The following is a 19,940-nucleotide window of genomic DNA, read 5'->3' as shown; positions in this document are numbered from 1 at the left end:
GTTTTATTTAATTATTTTGAACCATGGGAGGAAAGGGTTACTCTATGGAGCACTCAGTCAAGGTCCAGAGAGAAAAGAATCATTGGCCAATGTTACAAATCATTGTGGAATGGGACCTTTTTCTACTAGTTTGGTTCACAGTGAGTGTGTGTGTATTTCAACCAAAGCCTGTGTATTAGGTCCGGATATGAAAAATCAATTCAAGTAGAGTTTGTCAGTGTAGGGTGGATTTGTTTGCTATTCTGTGGGGACAAATTTAGTCATTCTAATTTAAATGAAAACTTTCTTTTCTTTAAGAAGTGAGGTGCTCAAAGTTATGTAGAATATTCAGTAATTTCTTCCACCTACCTTACATATTAGAACTATATGTCACACATTTATATTTTATTCTCACACTAAGCATAAACATGTCAACTATACAAGGTATGATGTTTTATCAGTCAATAGAAATACATCAACATGACAGAAGCATATTAATTCATAGGTACAGGGGCAAGTTTATTTCCATGCAAGCAGTATGACGTTAGATGCTTCAAGCAATTTTTTATCACCTTGTAGGCTTTAGGTAGTATTTCAACACTCATGCGAGCTGTAAATAAATTTTATTTCAATTTCCTCGCGCCATAATAACATAAGAACTTTTGAGTGCTATTTGAGTGAGTGCCACATATCTGTGGCTGTCTCATATAATGCTCCTAGCAGTGGCTTTTTTCTTGGGCCTGAAACCAGGTCTTGGTTCTTTGTAATAGAATTTTGAGTTAGGGAGAGAAGTCTGTAGACATGGAGGACACATGCATTGCTTTGAAGTGGTTGCTCTTTACGAGGCTATCTGTGGATGTGAATCTAAATTCTCCATTGGAATATAATGGCTAATGGAGTCAAAAGCTTTTTGAATAGGTTAAAGTTGGCAAAAAGATAAATGAAGAATAAAAGTATTTATGAGAAATCTACTTTTGAAAAAGTGGGCTTACCTGCACAGCGTTGTTTGTTGACCCACATTATGTTATGAGTCTGCTTTCAAAGGCTTCATCATTAATGTATGGGGTACTAAAGGATGTTTTGCTTTGTTAATTAATTGTGATGAGCCACTGAAACAATACTAGCAAGCAAAATCATCTCTAAAAATATTTTTTGAATTCTAGTATCCCCTTTATGGTTTTACATAACCTACCTTCTTATAATGACAGTGAGTGTAATATTGCTGGGTAATCTTCGAATTGATTAAAAATTTATTCCTGCTGGAAAAATATGTCCATATGGAAAGGAAATTCCTTGAATTACCCAGCACAAGATTAGAATTTCACCAGTACTGCATCTGTATCTATTGATTAACCATATTGTTAATTTTTTCTTCTGATTAGGTGGTGGTGCTCCTACAAAGCCAGCATCCAAAGGACATCATGGAAAGAAGCAAAGGCGCAGAAGCAGAACGCCACCACCGCCCATCATGAGGCTGATCCCTTCAGTTGCGCAAGAGGGCGCTTGCAACGCTCAGACAGTTCGTCAAATGCCCCAAGGTGAGAAGGACCCCTAATTTCATCCTCCATGTAGGAATGATTAGAATTACCTAACCTCACTTTGAATGCTTAGTTATGCATGTTTTGGAATGATACAAGGTAATTTGTGTAACTATGAGATTTAATTTATCTTGTTGACTATAAATAAAAATTATTGGAATGCATTATTTTAGGCATTTTTATGCTGCAAGTGGCTTCCTATCTATCCTAATATTGGGGTAAATGAGCCACAATTGTATTATTGAGAGTTTCTTAAACTTTATGGTCGCTTTGATCTTTGGTAATTTTATCTCAGAGAAATATATAATTCTGTCTTGTAAAGAAACTGTTGCCTGCATTCTTGAATAGTATTTCTTTTTGTTGTTTATTTATTTTGGTCTTATATGATGCCCTATCCCTCATCAGGGCCTCCAACTGCCATGACCACTGAGGTAATGGCAAATCGTACCGAGTCCAGTGAATGTGACTGGAATCGAAATGTGGACCCTGAAAGGCTTCGTAGGCGTGGTGGTGGAAGGATAATTACAGAGCTAAGCAACACAATGAATAAACAGGATCTCATTACTTCTCATGAGAGTGTGGAAGGCAGATGGTTGACTGAATGTGGGTAAGTTGATTTTTCAGTAGCTGAAGTTTTACCTGGTTTTTTCTTACAAAAGTGTATGTAATAACCATATTTTCTTAATGACCTGTCAAATATTTGTACATTATAAACCCTCAGCAATGGAAATCATGGTGATAGAGTTTTCTTCATCAAACTTTAGAGCTGAAAATTCCTTATTTATAATTAATAAGTTCTTTGAACCTTTAAAAATCATTTTTAAGTAAAATTTTAATCATGCCTGGCCTTCTTTACATTTATAAATGTAATGTAAGCCTTCTATATAAAGTTCCTGAGGCTGGGAAATTGTTTGTAGTGAAATTATAAAGTACTTCTTGCCTTTTATAAAAATGATGTTTTCCATTATTCTCTATCCTGAGATTACTCTAGTGAAAATGATATTTACCTATTGTTAAAGAGCACTCAGATACTCCACTGGAAACATCTTCCTTTTCCAGTGACATTTCACGGAAATTGCCGTTTGCCCTTATCACATATCATTAGAAGTGGGCCAATTACTAATCGAATTTAACATTTGTTCTCTTTACTCTCCTTGAAACTTGCTCAGCTCTTGCGGCATTGGAACCAGTTGCAGTTGTTGTCGCACAACTTCAAGACACCAAGGCATGGCGTCAACACTGTCTCTTGGTGGACCTGTGCCACTGCCTGGCTGTCTTTCTGCATCTCCATTGCTTAGCTATGATGACATGGCGAGGCATCTTGATGCGAATCTTGCACAGATTGACATGGAAGATTTCCGCACAGAGGACATTCACTCTCTTCTTGCCCTGCCAACAATGTGCTGTGCCGATGTACAGCAGGTAATTATAATCCAATTGGTGTAATTTTTCTGTGAAAACATTTCTGATAAAAAAGTCTGATTCTTTAAGCTGTGAATTGCCCATTTAAAGTTTCTTATATGTCTCCCTTTTTAATTTGAATGCATGCATTTTTAGTTTTAAGTTTTAAAAGAATAGTGGCACCTAAAATAATTGAAGGATGATGGTTTGCTTGTGATTTAATATCACATCTTCAGTCATGTCTATTCAATAAAATTACCTTGATCCACTAAATTTTTTTATTGACATATGAAATTATTAAATGAGTAAATTTTAAACGCTCATCATTGCATCTATTGTAACTTGCCCCACTCTTTCTTGTATTTCTTCCAAGGTGATTTTTTACGTGGGTGTGTTTGAATAGCAAAGGGTGTCTTACTCATTCATGAAACGATGGTGCTTGGTTTTAGTTAATCATTGCCGTTTGAAGCTTTATGAGTCAATGCAAGCAAATGTGGTTTCCTCAAGCTTGCAGATTTAACTATTACTGTGTTAATAGTTCTAATTTTGCTGGTTTGTGCCATGATAATTTTTTTAGAATGTTTTTGCTACAAAATGTAGGTCAGAGCATTTATTCTCTATCTGTAATTATTTCCAGACAAATCGTCAAGGTGAAATGTTTGCCAGTGTATCTGGATCTTTAATGGCCAAGTTTGATTTGGAATCTTCAATAAGCCCACGAAGCAGCTCACAGGTGAGTGTGACTTATTTAAAGGGCTTGTAATGAAATTAGTGGAACAATCCTTTATTTATTATCCATTCTTTGTTAATCCAAATAATTATACATGTAAGTACCAATGACATGCATTCAAGCTCAAAGACTGTGAAACCCAAGCTACACTTGATATTCAGGCTTTCAACCTTGATTTTTGAAGAGCTACTTTCATAATGTACTCTACATACTTTTTTCGCGAATGGCTTACAATGAAGGATTTAGTTTTAAAATGAATCTCATTATCTTGAACTTCTTGTTGTGCTGACTATGTCATAAAAGAAGGTATGCATATACATTGAGATTTTGTTATCTGGTTTAGTATACCTTCAATTTTATAAATGAAAAATCCAGGTCGATAGAATTTATCTGAAGAATGTATAAACTCCACAGCACTATCAGGTTTTTTTGTGATGACCAACCCATAAGGTGTTTCCTCTTATCCTTTGTATTTTTTTTATTATTTAGGGAGAGGAGTCTGGGTCTACAGACATGTCTATATGTAAGTCTGAGCCCCTATTCTCGCCAGTGAAGGAAAGTCCTTTACCAGCAGCTGCTGCAAACTTCAGTGTGGACTCCTTAGACTGTGATTTGCTAGCAGAACAAGATATTATGCTCACATGCAACAAAAATAACTACACAATTGCTTTCGAGGGCAGCGTAACGCTCTGCTCGGAAGATTCAGACTACAGGGAAACAGGTAAGAAAATTCACAATTGCCTAGAGGGCATATTATGCAAGGGCAGCACAATCCAGACATTTCCAGAAGTGTTGGATCCTTAGCATACCATTGCATTTATATGCTCATTTATTTATTTATAATCATTTTCTTTGTGCAAAGTTGGCAACCTCTTGTGAATGAATCAAATATAAATATTGTGGTAGGAGCCTGAGTCATTGAAAATATGTTCATAATGTTGATGATATCATAATTAAATTATCAGTGCTAAAAATTTAGAGGTTTTACTCCATTTCAATTTTGAAGTACATACCAAGTTAATTTTCATGAAGTTTATAATTTTTTCAACATGTGATATAAGGAAAGAAAGTGCTGTGTGCTTTGTGGTGTACTAAGTAGTTTTTCATGCCAGTGATTGGTGAATTTTATCATTTTCATGATAACCTTAAATTTGGCTTTTTTAAATCTCAGGTGACAGTGAAAGCACATCGGACAACTGCTCAGCCCGGCTCTCAGCTCTTGAAGACTCATGTCTAGTCCACTCAGACTCAGTTTACACCACGTGGTCAAAACTGAGGCGGTGCTCCCCCCGCCCGCCCCGGTGCCGATGCCTGCTGCAGAGGGCCACCAGGAGGCCAGCCTCCACGGCGGCCTCCCTCCTCGACAACAACAACGGCGACAACAGCTGCACGAGCAGCAGCAACCAGAGCAGCAGCCATAACGGCAATGGGAACGCAACCTCCTCCGCCTCCTCGGCCTCCTCCTACTCCCGCTCCACCTCCGCCGCCACCGCCCCCTCCCTCGCCCCCGCCACTAAGAGTCGGAGCCTGCCCGACCTCCTCCCGCCCCCACTCGCGGCCCGCGCCGCGGCCGCCGCCGCTCCCGGTGCCATGACCGCGTCCGCACTCCCCGGCCGTTGCGTCAGGCTGTACGACGTCGGCGTCGGCGATAGACTCGGTGGACTTGTCGGCCTGTTCGTGCGCGGGAAGGGCGGCTCCCGCATCTGGGACTCGGCGCACTTCGAGGACAGTCTAGTGGTTAGGGGTCAGCAGATCCCGGAGGAACCGGCGGCGCCGACGGAGAGCCCTCCGCCCGACGTCGTGGTCAGCGGTAGTAGTGGTGGTGGCGGGGACGCGTCCTCCTTCTCCAAGTTGGGCGTCCACTCTCGCGGCGACGACGGCAAGTGCCGAGGGACGCAGACGAAGACGACGGCGGACGGGGAGCTGGTGACCACCTCGTCCTCGTCCACTTCGACAGCCGCTTCGACGCCGGGCGACCAGCAGAAACAAGCGTCGCGCCCGCCGAGGTCCCGCTCCTCCGTGTCCATCGTGACGACGCGCTCGGCCTCCACGCAGATGCCGGTCTACGTGGCGGACGTGGGCCTGCAAACGTCTGGTCGCTCCGACTCGGTCCCATGTGCCTTCCACGCGCGCCTCGACCGGGGGGCGTCTGCCGACGATGGGTCGCCCACAGTCCGCGTCTGCTACCCCAACTACTCTCTCCCGGACCTCAGCTTCCTCGAGGAGCGCAGGCAGAAGGGGATCGATCTCAACGTGGTGTTGGCACCGCAAAAGTTCCGCACGGTCCAGTCGACGGCATCTGCGGCAGCGACGGGTGGTGCGGCCGGCGACGTTAATCGGCGCAACAGGGCGCGGCCGCTGTCGTGCAACGACGCGGAGGCGCTGAGAAACCGTTCGTTCCGGCACATCAAGGACTGGGAGTCGCTGGCGGTGCTGCTGCCCACCGAGTATCGAAGGGTGCTTTCGGAGGGGATGCCCGCGGAGGGCGAGAGGTCTCGCGGGAGGACGCGAAACAGCGAGTGCTGCGACTGCTCGGCGACGTCCGCCACTGGGACGACGCTACAGCAGCATCAGTCCGCTTCGCCCTCCTCTTCCTCCGGCTTCCGCGGCTCCTCGACGCTCCTCTCCGAGTCGCCGAGAACGCAGAGCGCGGCGAATCCATGCCTGGCGGCGATGGTCGCCCCCGCTCCTCCGCGGCGGTCCATCTCGCTGCCGGCAGCCGAGGACGGTGGGGTCGTTGGAGGCGTGGAGGCACCGCCGAGGCCCCCGCTGCCCAGGGGCATCCTGCGCAGGGGGCAGGGTGGGAGCCTGGGGGAGCTGAGGGCCGGAGGGGGCGTGGAGGACTGGCTGTCGGCGGAGAAGAGGCGGCAGTGGGGCGATGAGGATGAAGAGGATGAGGAGGTGGAAGATGAGGGAGTGGACACAGGGATGGAGAGCAGTGGGGAGCGGGCGACAGAAATGCGCCCACCCACGCCGCCTGTCCCAAGAGGGGGTGGCACAGAGGGTGTCAGGCGATCAAGACCTTGGTCTCTGCCTCCGAGTGGGGTGGGAAGTAGGCAGTGGTGCGATGAAGGAAGGGGCAAGAGGAAATCTGTGAGCTTTGCTGAGGATGTCTGGGTGCAAAAGGGAAGCTCGGAGGAGGGAAGAGCTCATCAGAGGTCACTGCTTGTTGACCTTTCAGGGAAGAGAGGTAAGCGGATTTTGCTCTCATCTTAATTACATACTTCACCATGTTTGATCTTGTAAAGTGCCAATTTTTCATGTTAATTTAGGGGAAGCTAGGAAAGATATAGGAAAAAAAACAATAATCCATGAATGATTTTTGACTTTGGTTTCTGTGGCATGCTTTATCAGCAAATTTTATCCCTCTTCCAAGTACTCTTCGTTTTTATAAGGGGCCAAAGTGTAGAAAACGGTAATGGAGGGAGATGGTAGAGGGATATTTTAGGCTTAAGATCTAATTGATGTATCAACAGTTGATTTGACTATGGACAGTTAATTGAATGAAGGACAGAAGGTGCTTCACTGTATGTCGAAGTGTTTGCCTCTGGAAAAGGCACTCAATTTTCATTAGTTTTTATGCATGTGTAATTAATCCATTGGTGGACGACATGTCCATTGATAGACTGTGGGATTGTAGTTTGTGACTGCTGTCACCTAAAAAAATCTCTTGATGATGAATGTCTGGAAGGTCTTACAATTAGATGATTTTCTACATGCTGATTAGTATTTACCTGCTTAAAATATTCCTCCTCCATTAAGGTTTCATGTGCATTATATCATGTGGATTTTTGAGTGAAGGTTTTCCCTTATAGTTTATTCTCATTGATATCCTGATCCCTAAGTCACTTGATCATATGTGAAGTAATTTGAAAATAAGTGAAAATCTTCCATTCTGTGATGTTGTATCCAGTTACTTCTCTACATCTAGACTTTTCTGCTTCATTTGTTGACATGAATTTGAGAGCTTGTACAAAGAGTTCATTTTCTTTTGGGATATTTTTAATGTTCCTCTGATTGCTGCCAGTAATCATATTTTTGGTGAAACTTTACCAATGTTACTTCTGAATTAACAAGTCACGATCCACTCTAAATTTATTTAGCATATCATGGAGTCATTGGATGATAATTGCATTTGTAAAAGGCACTTTATCGGTGATTTTTAATATTGGTCTTGAATTATTGAATCAATTTCCTGGTTAACTTTTTAATTTTTTTCATCCAGCCCTTGCGCAAGCAGTTGTGGGTGCTGTAGAGCAGTTATGCAGAAGTGTGGGAACTGGTTCACGTGCAGCTGCTGCGATGGCCGAATTGGCCACCAAAACTCTGTGTCCTGCTCTTCATGATCTGTTGGCAGATGGTCTCAAAGGAACTATCGACACAGTATTCGGGCCTGTGAACAATTCACCATGGCGCATTGCTGAAGCTTCTGGAGGTAGGCCGATTAAAATGTGCATGAATGTGCTTCAATTTGGCTATGTCTTTATTAAATACCATCTCTCAGTTTAAATGGGAAGCAGTGAAGGCAGTTTGGACCCATCAAAAAGATATATTGTGTTCTCTCCTGGACATTTCATATTTACACTTGTGCTCCTTCTTCGGCTTCCTTTTTTGTTACTCCCTACTTTTCAAAGAGGTGTGAACAGAATACCAACTGCTTCTGTCCACTCAAATTATTCGTCTCTATAAGCTTTAGCTCACTTAAATATAAGAGGAGATGAACAGAATGTTAACTTCTTAATTTTTGTTAAAATATTTGAGTTTACCCTATGTCCCTCTTTATTAATTTTACTTTTATCTATTTTCTAAGACATAACTGGGGTTATTTACTTGAACTGAAGGAAAAATGGGGAGAAAAATATCACTGTACTCTGATAACTCTCCACCTGCTCAGACCATCTATCTCTCTATATCTGCCAAATATTTTTGCCCTAAAACTCTTGGTGAATTAGACTGTAAGAGATTATGTATCAAGATTATTATTTTTTCTTTTCATTTTTTAAAATTTATTATTGCGATGCTTTTCCTTGGAGTTAATCTTACTCTTCTTTTAATGCAGTTCTATTGTGTCATTTTCCATATCCTAAACATAAAGGATCTCAACACAAGGATTATGTGGACCTAGTGATGCGACTGAATAGTGAGGAGAAACTCAAGGATGGCAAGATGAAGTTCAATGCATTCATCATTGGACTGCTCAAGTGAGTATACCCTGCTATAAATTTGTCGATGTGAGCAATTTAAAATGAGAAAAAGTTATCCAATCTAGTATACAGACACATATCAATCTATATATCAGATGAAATGCTTGATTTAATCTTGCTAACTAATCTAAATATCTTATTATTTCAGTACCCATGCTCTTGAATCATGGTTCCTTCAACTCTGTAAACAAGACGAAGTTATTTCCAAGCATTATTGCCCTGATGGCTTCATGGCATTGGCAGCTACTGCAACTCGAGGACTTACTGGTCATATTGGTGTTGCTCTTGGCTCACTTTCATCTCTGAATCTCCGGCTGCCACTGCTCTATGAGTGTGGAAAACAGAGAAGAAATGATTCTGATTCACAGCCTCTAGTCCCGGTAAGTTTTCCGTGATTTTTAAAGTATCCCTTCTTATATAATGTCACTTTCAAAATTTTTAGGCCAAAGTTTGTGTCACCACTTCTGCTTCTCAAGAAAATTTAGTTTTCTTTGCTCTGTTTCTTGTCTTTGGTTGCTCACTGCAAATATTTTTTTGTGTGTGAATACATATGCACTTTAAGGGAGAAGTTATTTATTACAAAATTATCATTCTGTATTGATTTATCATCATTGGTCAACAATTGTAAGATTGGTTTGATGCAGCTCTCTATTCCTCTGGCCTCTCCGCTAGCCTTTTCTTTGCGACATATTTATTTTCTTTTGCGTACGTAATAACCTGTCCTGTGTAACTTATTCGGGGTCGTCCCTTGTCCCTCTTCCCTTCAACCTGTTCTTCTACGATTGTTTTCATAGGCCATTACGCCTTGTAATATGGCCAGCAAATTTGTCCCATCTTCTCCTTAAGGTTTTTAGAAGAGCTCTCTTACCTCCCATCATTTTTAGCCCTTCCTCATTGCTTATGTGGCCGATCCATTTTATCTTCATAATTCTTCACATATCGAATGCTCCGCTTTTCTGCTTCTCTGCTGCTGTCAACGTTCAAGCCTTGCTCCGATACACAAACATGCTCCATGTATAGCACCAGATGAACTGTTTCTTTAATTCTATACATACTTGTATACTCAGACGCAAGTAGATTCTTCTTTTTTGTAGAAAGCCCTCCTCACCTGTACTATTCCATTGACTATGTGATTCTTGTTTCAACCATCCTTGGTCAATTGGCGTCCTAGGCAACAAAATTGTTTCACTTCTATATGCTTTTATTCTCCTTGTTCAATGTTTGCCCTTCTTCTTTCCTTTGTTTGCCCTTCTTCTCTCCTTTGCAGCTTACTAATACATACCTAAGTTTTCTTTTTTGTTGATTTTCAGCTGATACCTGGGCATTGTCCTTTTCATATTGATCAGTCTTCTTCATATAATTTTCTGTCTATGGCTGTTATGTTGTCAGCAAATGCTTTCTTCTTGGATATTGACACCTGTAGCCTTTTCTTTGATTTCATCGATGGCTCTCTCTTTTTAAACCTTAAAAATATTGGGGGACATTGCACACCCTTATCCGACCCCTTTCTCAAATCTTGTCTCTTCATAGTTGGATCCAGATTTTCTTGCAGCTTCTTGGTTTTTATGTAAACTGTGAGCAATTCTATCATCATTGTAGAGCTCTTCAATTTCTTTCAGAATTTTAAGCATTGTAATCCATTCCACATTATCAAAGGCCCTTTCCAAGCTGACAAATGCTACGAAAGTTGGTGTATTCTTCTCCATTCTCTTCTGTATAAGCAGTCTAAAGGGCAAAATTGTTTCTCTTGTGCCTTGCTTTCCTAGATACTAATTGGTCTTCATCCAGGAATTCACTGCTCTTCGTTCAATTCTTATGCAGATGATTCTCGTCAGTATCTGTGATGCACGTATTGTCAAGCTTATGGTCCTAAAATTTTTGCACTTCTTTTCTCTCTTCCCTTTGGGATCGGGAATACTGATGTTCTTCTTGAAGTTACCAGGTGCATCTCCTGTTGAGTGAATTTCATTCTGGTTTTTTATAGCTGAGATAAAAATCTTCTCCCATGCATTTTTTATTTGCTCTGCTGGAATATCCTCTATTCCTGGTGCCTTATTCCTTTGTAGGTCTCTTATTGCAGCGTCAAATTCCAATTTTATCTCTGCTATTTTCAATCCTACTCTCCCATGTCATCCTTGTTACTGTTATATAACATGTTACTTTACTTTGAAAAAATTATGAGTTAAGTATTCTGTGGCAGGGATGTGATCCTGCAGCCTTCACTCTCATAGTAGTAAATGCTATCCATTATGCTGACGCAGCTGCCCGTAATGCAAGTCTTCCAATATTTAAAATAAAAACCAACAGTGAGAACTGGGGCAAGTACTCTGTAAATGTACTCATCATGTAATCCAAAATAAATCGAAAGAGAAATATTAATTCGTAACAATAAAAGAACTTCTCTCTTAAGTGCATATCATGAACGAATGAAATATTAATCATGGGTAATCAAAGACTACAAAAGTAGTGAGGAAAAGTAAATTTCCTTGAGAAGCAGAATTGGCATCACAAACTTTGAAAGTAAAAAAAAACCTAAAACTTTTGAAATTAACTGCTTCTTTCTAACTGCATCATTCTTATTGCTTTTACCATTGTAATGAGTTATAATATGTGAATGATTTTTTATGCACATTATTACGATTAGCACTGGTGTAACCAGATAGATACAGTGAAAGAAAAGATGGCCAAAAACTTAATTATCATTACATAGGGCATAGTTCCATTCCGTCTCATTTTAATTACCTTTTTAGTTGTTAATTTATGATAAATGGTCTTCATGAAGCTGTGAATATCATCTGTAATTAAAATTATTTAAAATGGTGGATTTCTTCAAAAAATCAGTTCTAGCATTCTTCCATCATTAGGAATAATTCCACCAACCTAAGGCTGATGCCAGTCCTCCCTATATTGGCACAATCTCATATGGTTGGATGATTCTTTTTGTTTACATTTTGGATTAAATTATAACTCAAGATCTTGGGTGTGAAAATCATTTCACTCTAGTATTTTCAATCAGTAACATTCTTCCTGAGCACCATCACTTAAATGGCCTATGACTCGAAAGGATACGTTAAATCTCTGTGTTTATAACCTGCTGTGATTATTTTTCACTTCTTGCACTAGACTAAGCCCCTCCCAGACAAATTTCAAGTGATGCGCAAGGCTGACACAAAGCCCACTGCACTGAATCTCATGCTTATCAACATTTATGTGCTCTCGAATTGGAATTTTGTGGAGATTCTCAGACTATTAGTGAAAAAATGTGTTAATTTTTTCTTTCTTTTTGCAGCACCCATCTCCACAGCAGCGCCCTCCAGTTATCTCAGGCTGGGCTGCTCCATCTCTGTCGCAACAAGGATTGGGTGGATACGCACAGTTAGGTGGGGGAGACTCTCAGGGTGACCATGATGATGAGGACCAGGCAGAAGAGGATAGGGATGAGGAAGATGAAGAGGAGGACGAGGGACCCTTGCGGTTGGGGAGGGGTCTACCATATAGGAGCAGTGCCCCTGCCTCCCATAGTCGCCCCCTGCCACGCCCCCACGCCCCTCCTAGGCCCCCCCCACGTCCCGCAGAGCATTCTCCTCGTGGCGGCATGGCATCAGGGATGAAAGCCCCCAGGGGCAACAGCAGGAGTGCGGAGAACATCAACGGGAACGCTAATCAGGCTTCCCCGAGGGCAGATGGTGCCAAATTCCGCCGGCTGCAAATGCAGTGGGAGATGCTGGCGGGGCGAGAGGAGGGTGAGGAGGAGAGTGGGGGGGCAGGCGGTGGCGTCAAGTCGAGGATCCCGCGACCCGTCACCTCCCCTGTCCGTCCGAATCCCCCATCCCTCATCCCGACGGGACAACCCTCTGTCCTAAAGTACCGCCAGCGTTCAAAGACAGCTCCTCAGTCAAGTATGCATTCAAAGGGGGTTGGAGGGCAGGACATCAATGGGTCTGGAGTCGATAATGGTGGGGGGCGAACACCAGTCTCCACCACCAGCAAAAACACTGGTGTGGTGAAGAGAGTTCCCCAAAGACCTGGTACCCGTGTTCCACGCCCAGCATCCGTATCTTCTGGCTATGGACTGCAGCGCACCAAGAAAGAAGGGCAACAGGAGGGAGAGAGGCGGTGAGTGAGCCTTTTCAATGTTGTTGTGGAAGTAAATATTTGTTTTCTCGGCCTGGGCTCAAGCAGTCGTTCTGATCAATTTATTTGAATTTGATAATGCATTTGAATTAAATTCGTATCATTTACAGTTGCTCGGATGTTCTTGGTTGATAGGCTCTTCTTGGCATCATCATGTGTTCAACTACATTTCTGAGCTGGTTGGCAGTTTCTTTTTGAAGTGAGATAAATGAGCGAGGTACCACATTTATAAGTTGCTAGCAATGCTGTCTATTAAATACTTGCACTTGCTAATTAGGTGATGGTGGTATCTTTGGGGAAGCAAAAAGTTGGGGTCAATGCTCTTAATTTAGGATGTTGCACTTATTGTTTAAATATCTGTTGATGGGTGTGCTGACATATTTTCCAAAATTTATCTGTATATATATTTTAGTATTCTGCAATTGCAACTCTACCTTAAACTGCAGAATAGTTTTAACTGGAAGATTTATCGTGCCATGTATGATCATTAATGTAATCATTGCTATTTCTGTAAAAGTGTCTTCACAGCTTTAATTGCTTCAAACCTGGTGGAGCTATTGGGGCCAACCTACTGCGTGTCTTTAAGTTAGGTTTGTGTAGTTAGATGAAATTAGGATGAGCTTTAGTAGGATTAAGGCTATGGGTTCCCCAATTTTCTCTCATTCAAACATTTCTCTTGTAGAATGTGTAAGGATTGTGTCTTGAACATATGTATTATTTTTAGAGTACATAGTCATCTGTGGAATTTTTCGATAAAATTTTATCTATAGTCTAATGTTTCCATTTTGCTGGTTAGTTGTTTACAAACTTTACAGTGGCCATATTCCCAACTTCATAATTGTGCATTTTTCACTGCTCATACCTTGTTTTCATGCACATTCTTGTTTTGAACTTTACTTAAAGAGTTGTAGCTAGTCATTTGTTGGTTGACTATCACAAGCCATAGTTAGAGGCACCAAATTTTTGCAAGTCATGAAAACACATTGTTCTGTTAAACCTATTTTCTCTACATAATTGTCATGTGGACAACACAAATTTTCTCTACACAGCTTTGATATGGACTACGTTCAAATGTGATGCATACATTTTGAAGTCAACTGAACTCATTATTGCTAATCACGGAAATTTGGTGCCTTTACCTATAGTTTGAGAATCACTGATAGAGTTGCGGTGTATGTTTTGAAAATATTGGTCAGGAGTCATTAAATAATATTTCCCTGAACATGTATCCTGTTGTCAAGAGGATGTCTGTATTTAACTTTCCAGGATTGTGCGTGCACTTTGCAGCCGTGATGCATCTGCTGGTGGACACCTTGCATTCCTCGAGGGTGATGAACTCTCCGTGGCACTTGACGTGGACTCAAGATGGCTCCTCTGCACCCGTGGAGACAGAAGGGGACTCGTGCCCAAGGCAGCGGTGACACCAGCTGCCACGGCTAGGGTTGCATGAAGGCAGGGGTCTGTGCACCTGTACAGGGGAAATTACGGGATGAAATGAGAGATCTTGGGGAGGTGGTCAGCATACAAGTAGTGACCCATCCCGAGAAAAAGACTTCTGTCCTCCTCAGAGTGTAAAGGGAGCCAAGTGTGTTTGAGTATGCTTGATTGAGTCTCCATGAGAGAGAGAGTGTGCGTGTGTGTATGTATGTATGTTTGCCTGTGCACGTGGGGCGTGTTTGATGGGCTGCAAATTTTCTTTTCTGCCATCCCTTACAACATAGCCCACCTTGTACCCATTATTCTCCTTTCCTTGTGGCAATTTTTACCTCTCCCTCTCTTTGAATATATAACCATCCTATTACCAAACTCTCTTTCTCTCTCTTGACTTCTACATATTGTTTGAAATTTTTCCTTTATTTCGTGACCTCCTCCTCTTATGCTTCTTTTTTTGTCATGCAGTGCCATTACTGTCTAGGCCTTGTGCAAATGCCTGGTTTTCCCAATTTATACTTTCCTCATTCGGTAACTCGTTTCAGGATCTCTCCAGTTCAAATCTCATCATTCCAATCAATGTATTTTGTATTGATTTTTTTCATCTTGTCTGTGAAGTTCCTTAAGTGTTCTTCGTTGTCTCCTCATACACTTTCAGTGGCATCATTTATCTGGTTTATGTCATCTGCAATTAATATGTGGTTGAGTGTTTCAAAAGCTTCATATCTCTCTGGTTATATCTTTTGCACATATGTGAATCGGCACCGAAAAATACATATTAATACTATATTGTTGAATGTTAGTTTTGGTCGCATTTTTATTCCCTGCACTTTCTTACTCCCAAGAGCATACCTTTTCCATACCATACCATAGTATGGTTCTTATATTTACATGGCATCATACATGTATAAGGATATGTTTGAATTAAAACAAAGTATGCTAAAACATTTCTGAAGTCAAACGCCCATTTTCATATTGCATATGCCTGAATGCAGTTTGCTTTCTTATCTATCCTTAAATTTTACAAATTTTTATTTGAGAGGTGCTGTGTTTCACTGTAAAAAGTGGTAGATTTTAATGATTGCAAATGAATCCAGGGTAATGATGCCACTGTTTTGTTTTTTCGAAGTATTAAGCTTTAACGTGATGTATGTATTTGGCACACCTTATTTACTCACTTATTTATTTTTCTTGTAATATCCCTCTGAAGATATAACCTTTCCTATCCCCCTCTTTACCCTGCTTTAATTTTTTTAATGCTTTAACTCGTGGGTAGTGTCTGGCATTTGTTAAGTGAAGATACTCTTTAGTTAAATAATGAGATAGGAATATTTATTTAAAACCCTTCATTTGCTTAAACTGCCCATGAATGATAACTAGTCAGCCACACAAATCGAAATGATAATAAATTGTTAATTTTTTATGTTAGTATGTAAGTATGACTGGAGCTGCTGTGTGAGTCACCCGGGAATGAGCCCCATCCTAAGTTGCAAGTTGGATCCATGCATTTCCTTTAGTCCCTTCTGTCCTGCTGCTCGTTACTGTGCCAAAACCTTACCTTAAAAGTTGTAGGCATAGATGAGATTTGTGGCAGAAGTCATGCATTAATTGAAACATATTTATATGTAAGTATTTTGTCCCAAAGAATTAATCATTTTCCACGTTCATTTGGAGAAAAATTTAAGATGAATCCATGAAGGAATTTAATTTATTATAAAGAAAGAGATATACATTTTTCCTCTGACTGAAACATTTATAAAATACTCATAGGCTATGAATTACATTTGCCTTATATTCTATATAACGTAGAGTACAACATATGATAAGTATACATTTACCCTATTGTAAATATCCGATATTGATAGTGAAGAGTATGGCTACAGAAGTGGAGGGGTGTATGCATGTTGAAGGCCCAACAATAGGACATTTCTAAAATATTGTTACTAAGATGATTATTGCGATGAACAATATGCTTAAGCCCATTTGTTGGCCATGCCTTAAAGAATAACTCAATAATCATGAGTCGTGGAACAAAGCACACTTTGTAATATTGTTATATGACATCCTTTCCTTTTCCCAGTTCCAGTTATGAATGTGGTGTATATAATTTTGTATTAATTTCACTGTGTATATACATAATTAGTTGCAGTACAGCTGCAACATGGAAAAGTGTGTTGTGTTGCTGTAGTGCATGTATTTTTTTCATTAAGCTTCATTCATCTGTGGAAGAGTCCGTGATCTCCTCATATGTTGGCATTTGTATTGTTGCAAAGTAAAACACTGAAAGAAGTCAGGCGTTAATAACTATGGCTTTCCTAATATATGTGTAAATACAGCTGGAGGAAATATGTGATATGTATTGTGTACTCATGTAAACATTTAATATAAATAGATTGATTGAATCCACTTATTTGGTTTAATTCCACATATATATCTCCACCCTCTTCATGGTATTTGACCTAATTATATGGGCTAAAGTTATCAGGCTTTCCCTGTGGTCTTTAGTCTAACTTATCAGGTGAAATGGTACCATTCGGTATCATTGGGCCACGACACCATTTGTTGCAACTAGAGTGAATCTTTCAGGAGGCCTATACTCTTATGATTTTGTAGTCAAGTCAGCAAGTACTGTGTAGTCGCAAAATATACCTTGTGCACAGAGGAAATACAACCCATTTCAATTGTACATTCTTCATGCAAGGAAGACCTGTCTCAGAAATGAAATTGAGGCCACATTTGGATGATCAAATGTTTTTGCTGTGCACCAGGATTTAACATAATAGAGTCCTGCAATGGTAGCCTTCAAATTATTATGTACATTAGGGGCGGTCATCAAACAACTTTTTTCGATATTCAAAGTTCGACATATGTCAAAACGTAGCCCGAGGTACCAAATGAGCAGAGACAAAATTTTGTTCCTGTAGGTTGACATCCTACGGTGGCGCCAGACCATTTATGTTGAGAGTAGGCAACCCGAAACACATGCCCTCTTTTTGAGCTATTTCGGCGATAAATGTTGTGATTTTAATGGTTTTTACAGCCGATTCTACACCAGTCATGCCTGACATTGTCGAGGTAAGCAACATAGATCAAATAATTACGTTTTTTATAGAACCACTGGCATTAAAATGCAAAGATATGTAAAAAACTTTGAAAATTTCTTAATTAATGGCATATATTTTAATTTTGTGTACTAGTATGGGTATGATCGCAATGAATCCTATGAACTAATGTCTACGCACCGCTTAGGCTACATTGTCTAGGGAAATGGCTCCGTGTTCCAATTTTTGCAGTTCTTCGCCCACCATGAGATCAGGTGCCACTCTGGCTCTCAGTTAGACCCAGAACTCCTCACATGGAGGTGGTTCCAACTCGAGTTTCTCACATACCCACCCATGCTTCTGGACCCGAAATTGGTGGCGAGAAATGGTAAGTAAACAGATTGGAAGGAGGTGAGCTGCTGAAGACCATGTAAATACAAATTAAATGAAAGTAACAATGCCAGAATCCTCTCCTCTTTCTCCATTTCCCATCTATTCTCCCTTACTATATATATTCCCTATATGCTATTGGTGAATTGTCTTGGACAGCCTTTCGCAAGGTTTGGTGAGTCAAGGATTGCGTGCCGATGTGATCTTTTTAAATGGAGAAGCAACTAAAAAAACAATGAATGTATTGACACGCTCTTCAGTTGAGAGTCATCTCTTTGGCGCTCCTCGACAGTTGTCTGGGAGATATCTTCCCACATATGAAGATATTATGAAATATTACATTAAGTGGGTGGAGATGTAAAAGATTCAAGAAAGAAGAGAATTTGATCCATCGGTCCAGGAGATTGCCCATGTTGTCGCCAATAGAGTGGGCCAAGTGTGGAATGACGCGTATGGTCCTGTAATGTCAAACCGCGGCATCCTCATAGTACTTTTGAGAAACCACATGAAATGTAAAAAAATATGAAGAGCACTAAGAAGACAAATTCATCTGTTGTTCATTGAGACTTGAACAAATTTAAGGAAGATGTTAAAAGACTGTTTGATGTAGCTCAATGCAAGTGTCTTCCTAAATTGGCAAAGTGCAAGACGTAAATTAAAAATACAGAAATATCATTCCTAGTGGACCAAATATCAACCAGAGAACTAGAGATAGGGGCAATTGATTGGAAAACCACAGAAAAACTTAGGAAGAAGGCTGCAAAAGTAATAAAAACGGAGGAATTATTTGAAAAGTGGGCATCAACATCCTTTGCCCAGAAAATTGGTTCTAAACTCAGGTTTTTGTTCTCTTAAGTTCCAGAGGACTCGCCACCTGTGATTGACGATGAATGGCAGCCATCCCTCCCATCCTCAAATAGCACGTCGCACAACATCCTTAAGCTGCTTGCAAAGGCACAACATAGCAAGCGGTTTGCAGCAGTCCTCGTAGCTGCAGCGTTTGAAGACGTCAGCCAGGTCATATATAAAAATGCATCAATGATTGCCGACCGGAAGAAAATTACGTGCCAAAGGAAGAAATAAAGAGAGCTTGCAACTGCAGAGGATATGGAAAAGCTAAGAGACCGACCGAGGATAGCATGGTTCTTCGAGGGGAGAAAGGACAAGACGAAAATCGAACACCGCGACGGGCTGTATGGGAGGCGCTATATGTTTCATCGAAGTGCATCTCGGAAGTGCCCTATAGATTTTTGTGGGCCTTCTGCATTCAAATGAACTCCCTCTTCGTCATATAATGGAGAAATTTGATGGGCCGACGACTGGACTAAATAGCTACAATGGGTCAATTGGTCGCCAACTGAAGACCTGTGTGCAGCTACCTCTAGTGAAATTTCAGACGATTGATCTTGGTCTACCTGTTCTTGAACTAGATTCATCACTCATCAACACACACCAAAACTATTTGCTGGACATGGCTCGTGGTATTGCCAGGGGATACATCCCACAAGCGCTTGCTGATCGCGATTATGAATGAATAACAGGAGATGGGGAACGACGGCCAACAGAGTAATCCGGGTTTACATATAGGAACAAAACGACCAACAGTGGCTTTGAAAACAATAACCAAAATTATCATGACACTCTACATTCCTACGTGGTTCACAATAAAGAAAAATTGGAAGATTACAGAAGGAGAAAAACATGTCTGGGAAATGATAATAATAATGTCGTTTAATTACGTAGGCACTGGGGCCCATGAGAAAATAAAAGTACAGCTTTCTACATTTCCATCTTGGTAGATAAATAGAAGTAAAAAAGTAAATAAATATAATTACAGACAAATGCAATCAGTGCAGATCGCCAAGAGCATGAACAAACAATACAATATTTTCTACAGAAAAATAAATAATCGCACTTAGATAAAAGATTCTAAATACAAGAATTTAAGGTGACTATTCATTATGACAATTATGACAAACAAACATTTTTTTAAAGAAACCATAACATTAGGATAACACTGTGATTTAGCACAATTCTAAATTTAGTTGGCCATTTATTCACATAAGTATCAATAAAAATAACAATAATAATA

General features: G+C 40.7%; 1 protein-coding gene across 5 annotated transcripts in view; it reads left to right on the top strand.

Annotated features, from left to right (window-relative positions):
* LOC124171337 (mucin-19) overlaps positions 1-16,823 on the top strand; it is a 98,313-nt gene extending 81,490 nt beyond the window's left edge. For 4 of the 5 annotated variants that reach the window (XM_046550511.1, XM_046550494.1, XM_046550526.1 and 1 more), the window contains exons 2-12: positions 1,362-1,517; positions 1,923-2,124; positions 2,687-2,939; positions 3,556-3,651; positions 4,138-4,369; positions 4,820-6,838; positions 7,874-8,083; positions 8,708-8,849; positions 9,001-9,232; positions 12,142-12,968; positions 14,253-16,823. In XM_046550511.1, the coding sequence (XP_046406467.1) occupies positions 1,448-1,517; positions 1,923-2,124; positions 2,687-2,939; positions 3,556-3,651; positions 4,138-4,369; positions 4,820-6,838; positions 7,874-8,083; positions 8,708-8,849; positions 9,001-9,232; positions 12,142-12,968; positions 14,253-14,436 (4,467 nt within the window). In that variant the 5' untranslated portion in view covers positions 1,362-1,447 and the 3' untranslated portion in view covers positions 14,437-16,823. The remainder of the gene's footprint in view (positions 1-1,361; positions 1,518-1,922; positions 2,125-2,686; positions 2,940-3,555; positions 3,652-4,137; positions 4,370-4,819; positions 6,839-7,873; positions 8,084-8,707; positions 8,850-9,000; positions 9,233-12,141; positions 12,969-14,252) is intronic. The other variant, XM_046550503.1, reaches the window with a different exon arrangement.
* Positions 16,824-19,940: the final 3,117 nt, after the last annotated feature.

The sequence above is a fragment of the Ischnura elegans genome, chromosome 1 (genome assembly GCF_921293095.1).
Source record: "Ischnura elegans chromosome 1, ioIscEleg1.1, whole genome shotgun sequence".
Lineage (NCBI taxonomy): Eukaryota > Metazoa > Arthropoda > Insecta > Odonata > Coenagrionidae > Ischnura > Ischnura elegans.
The sequence above is the reverse complement of the archived record's forward strand: the minus strand, read 5'-3'. Positions and strand labels throughout refer to the sequence as shown.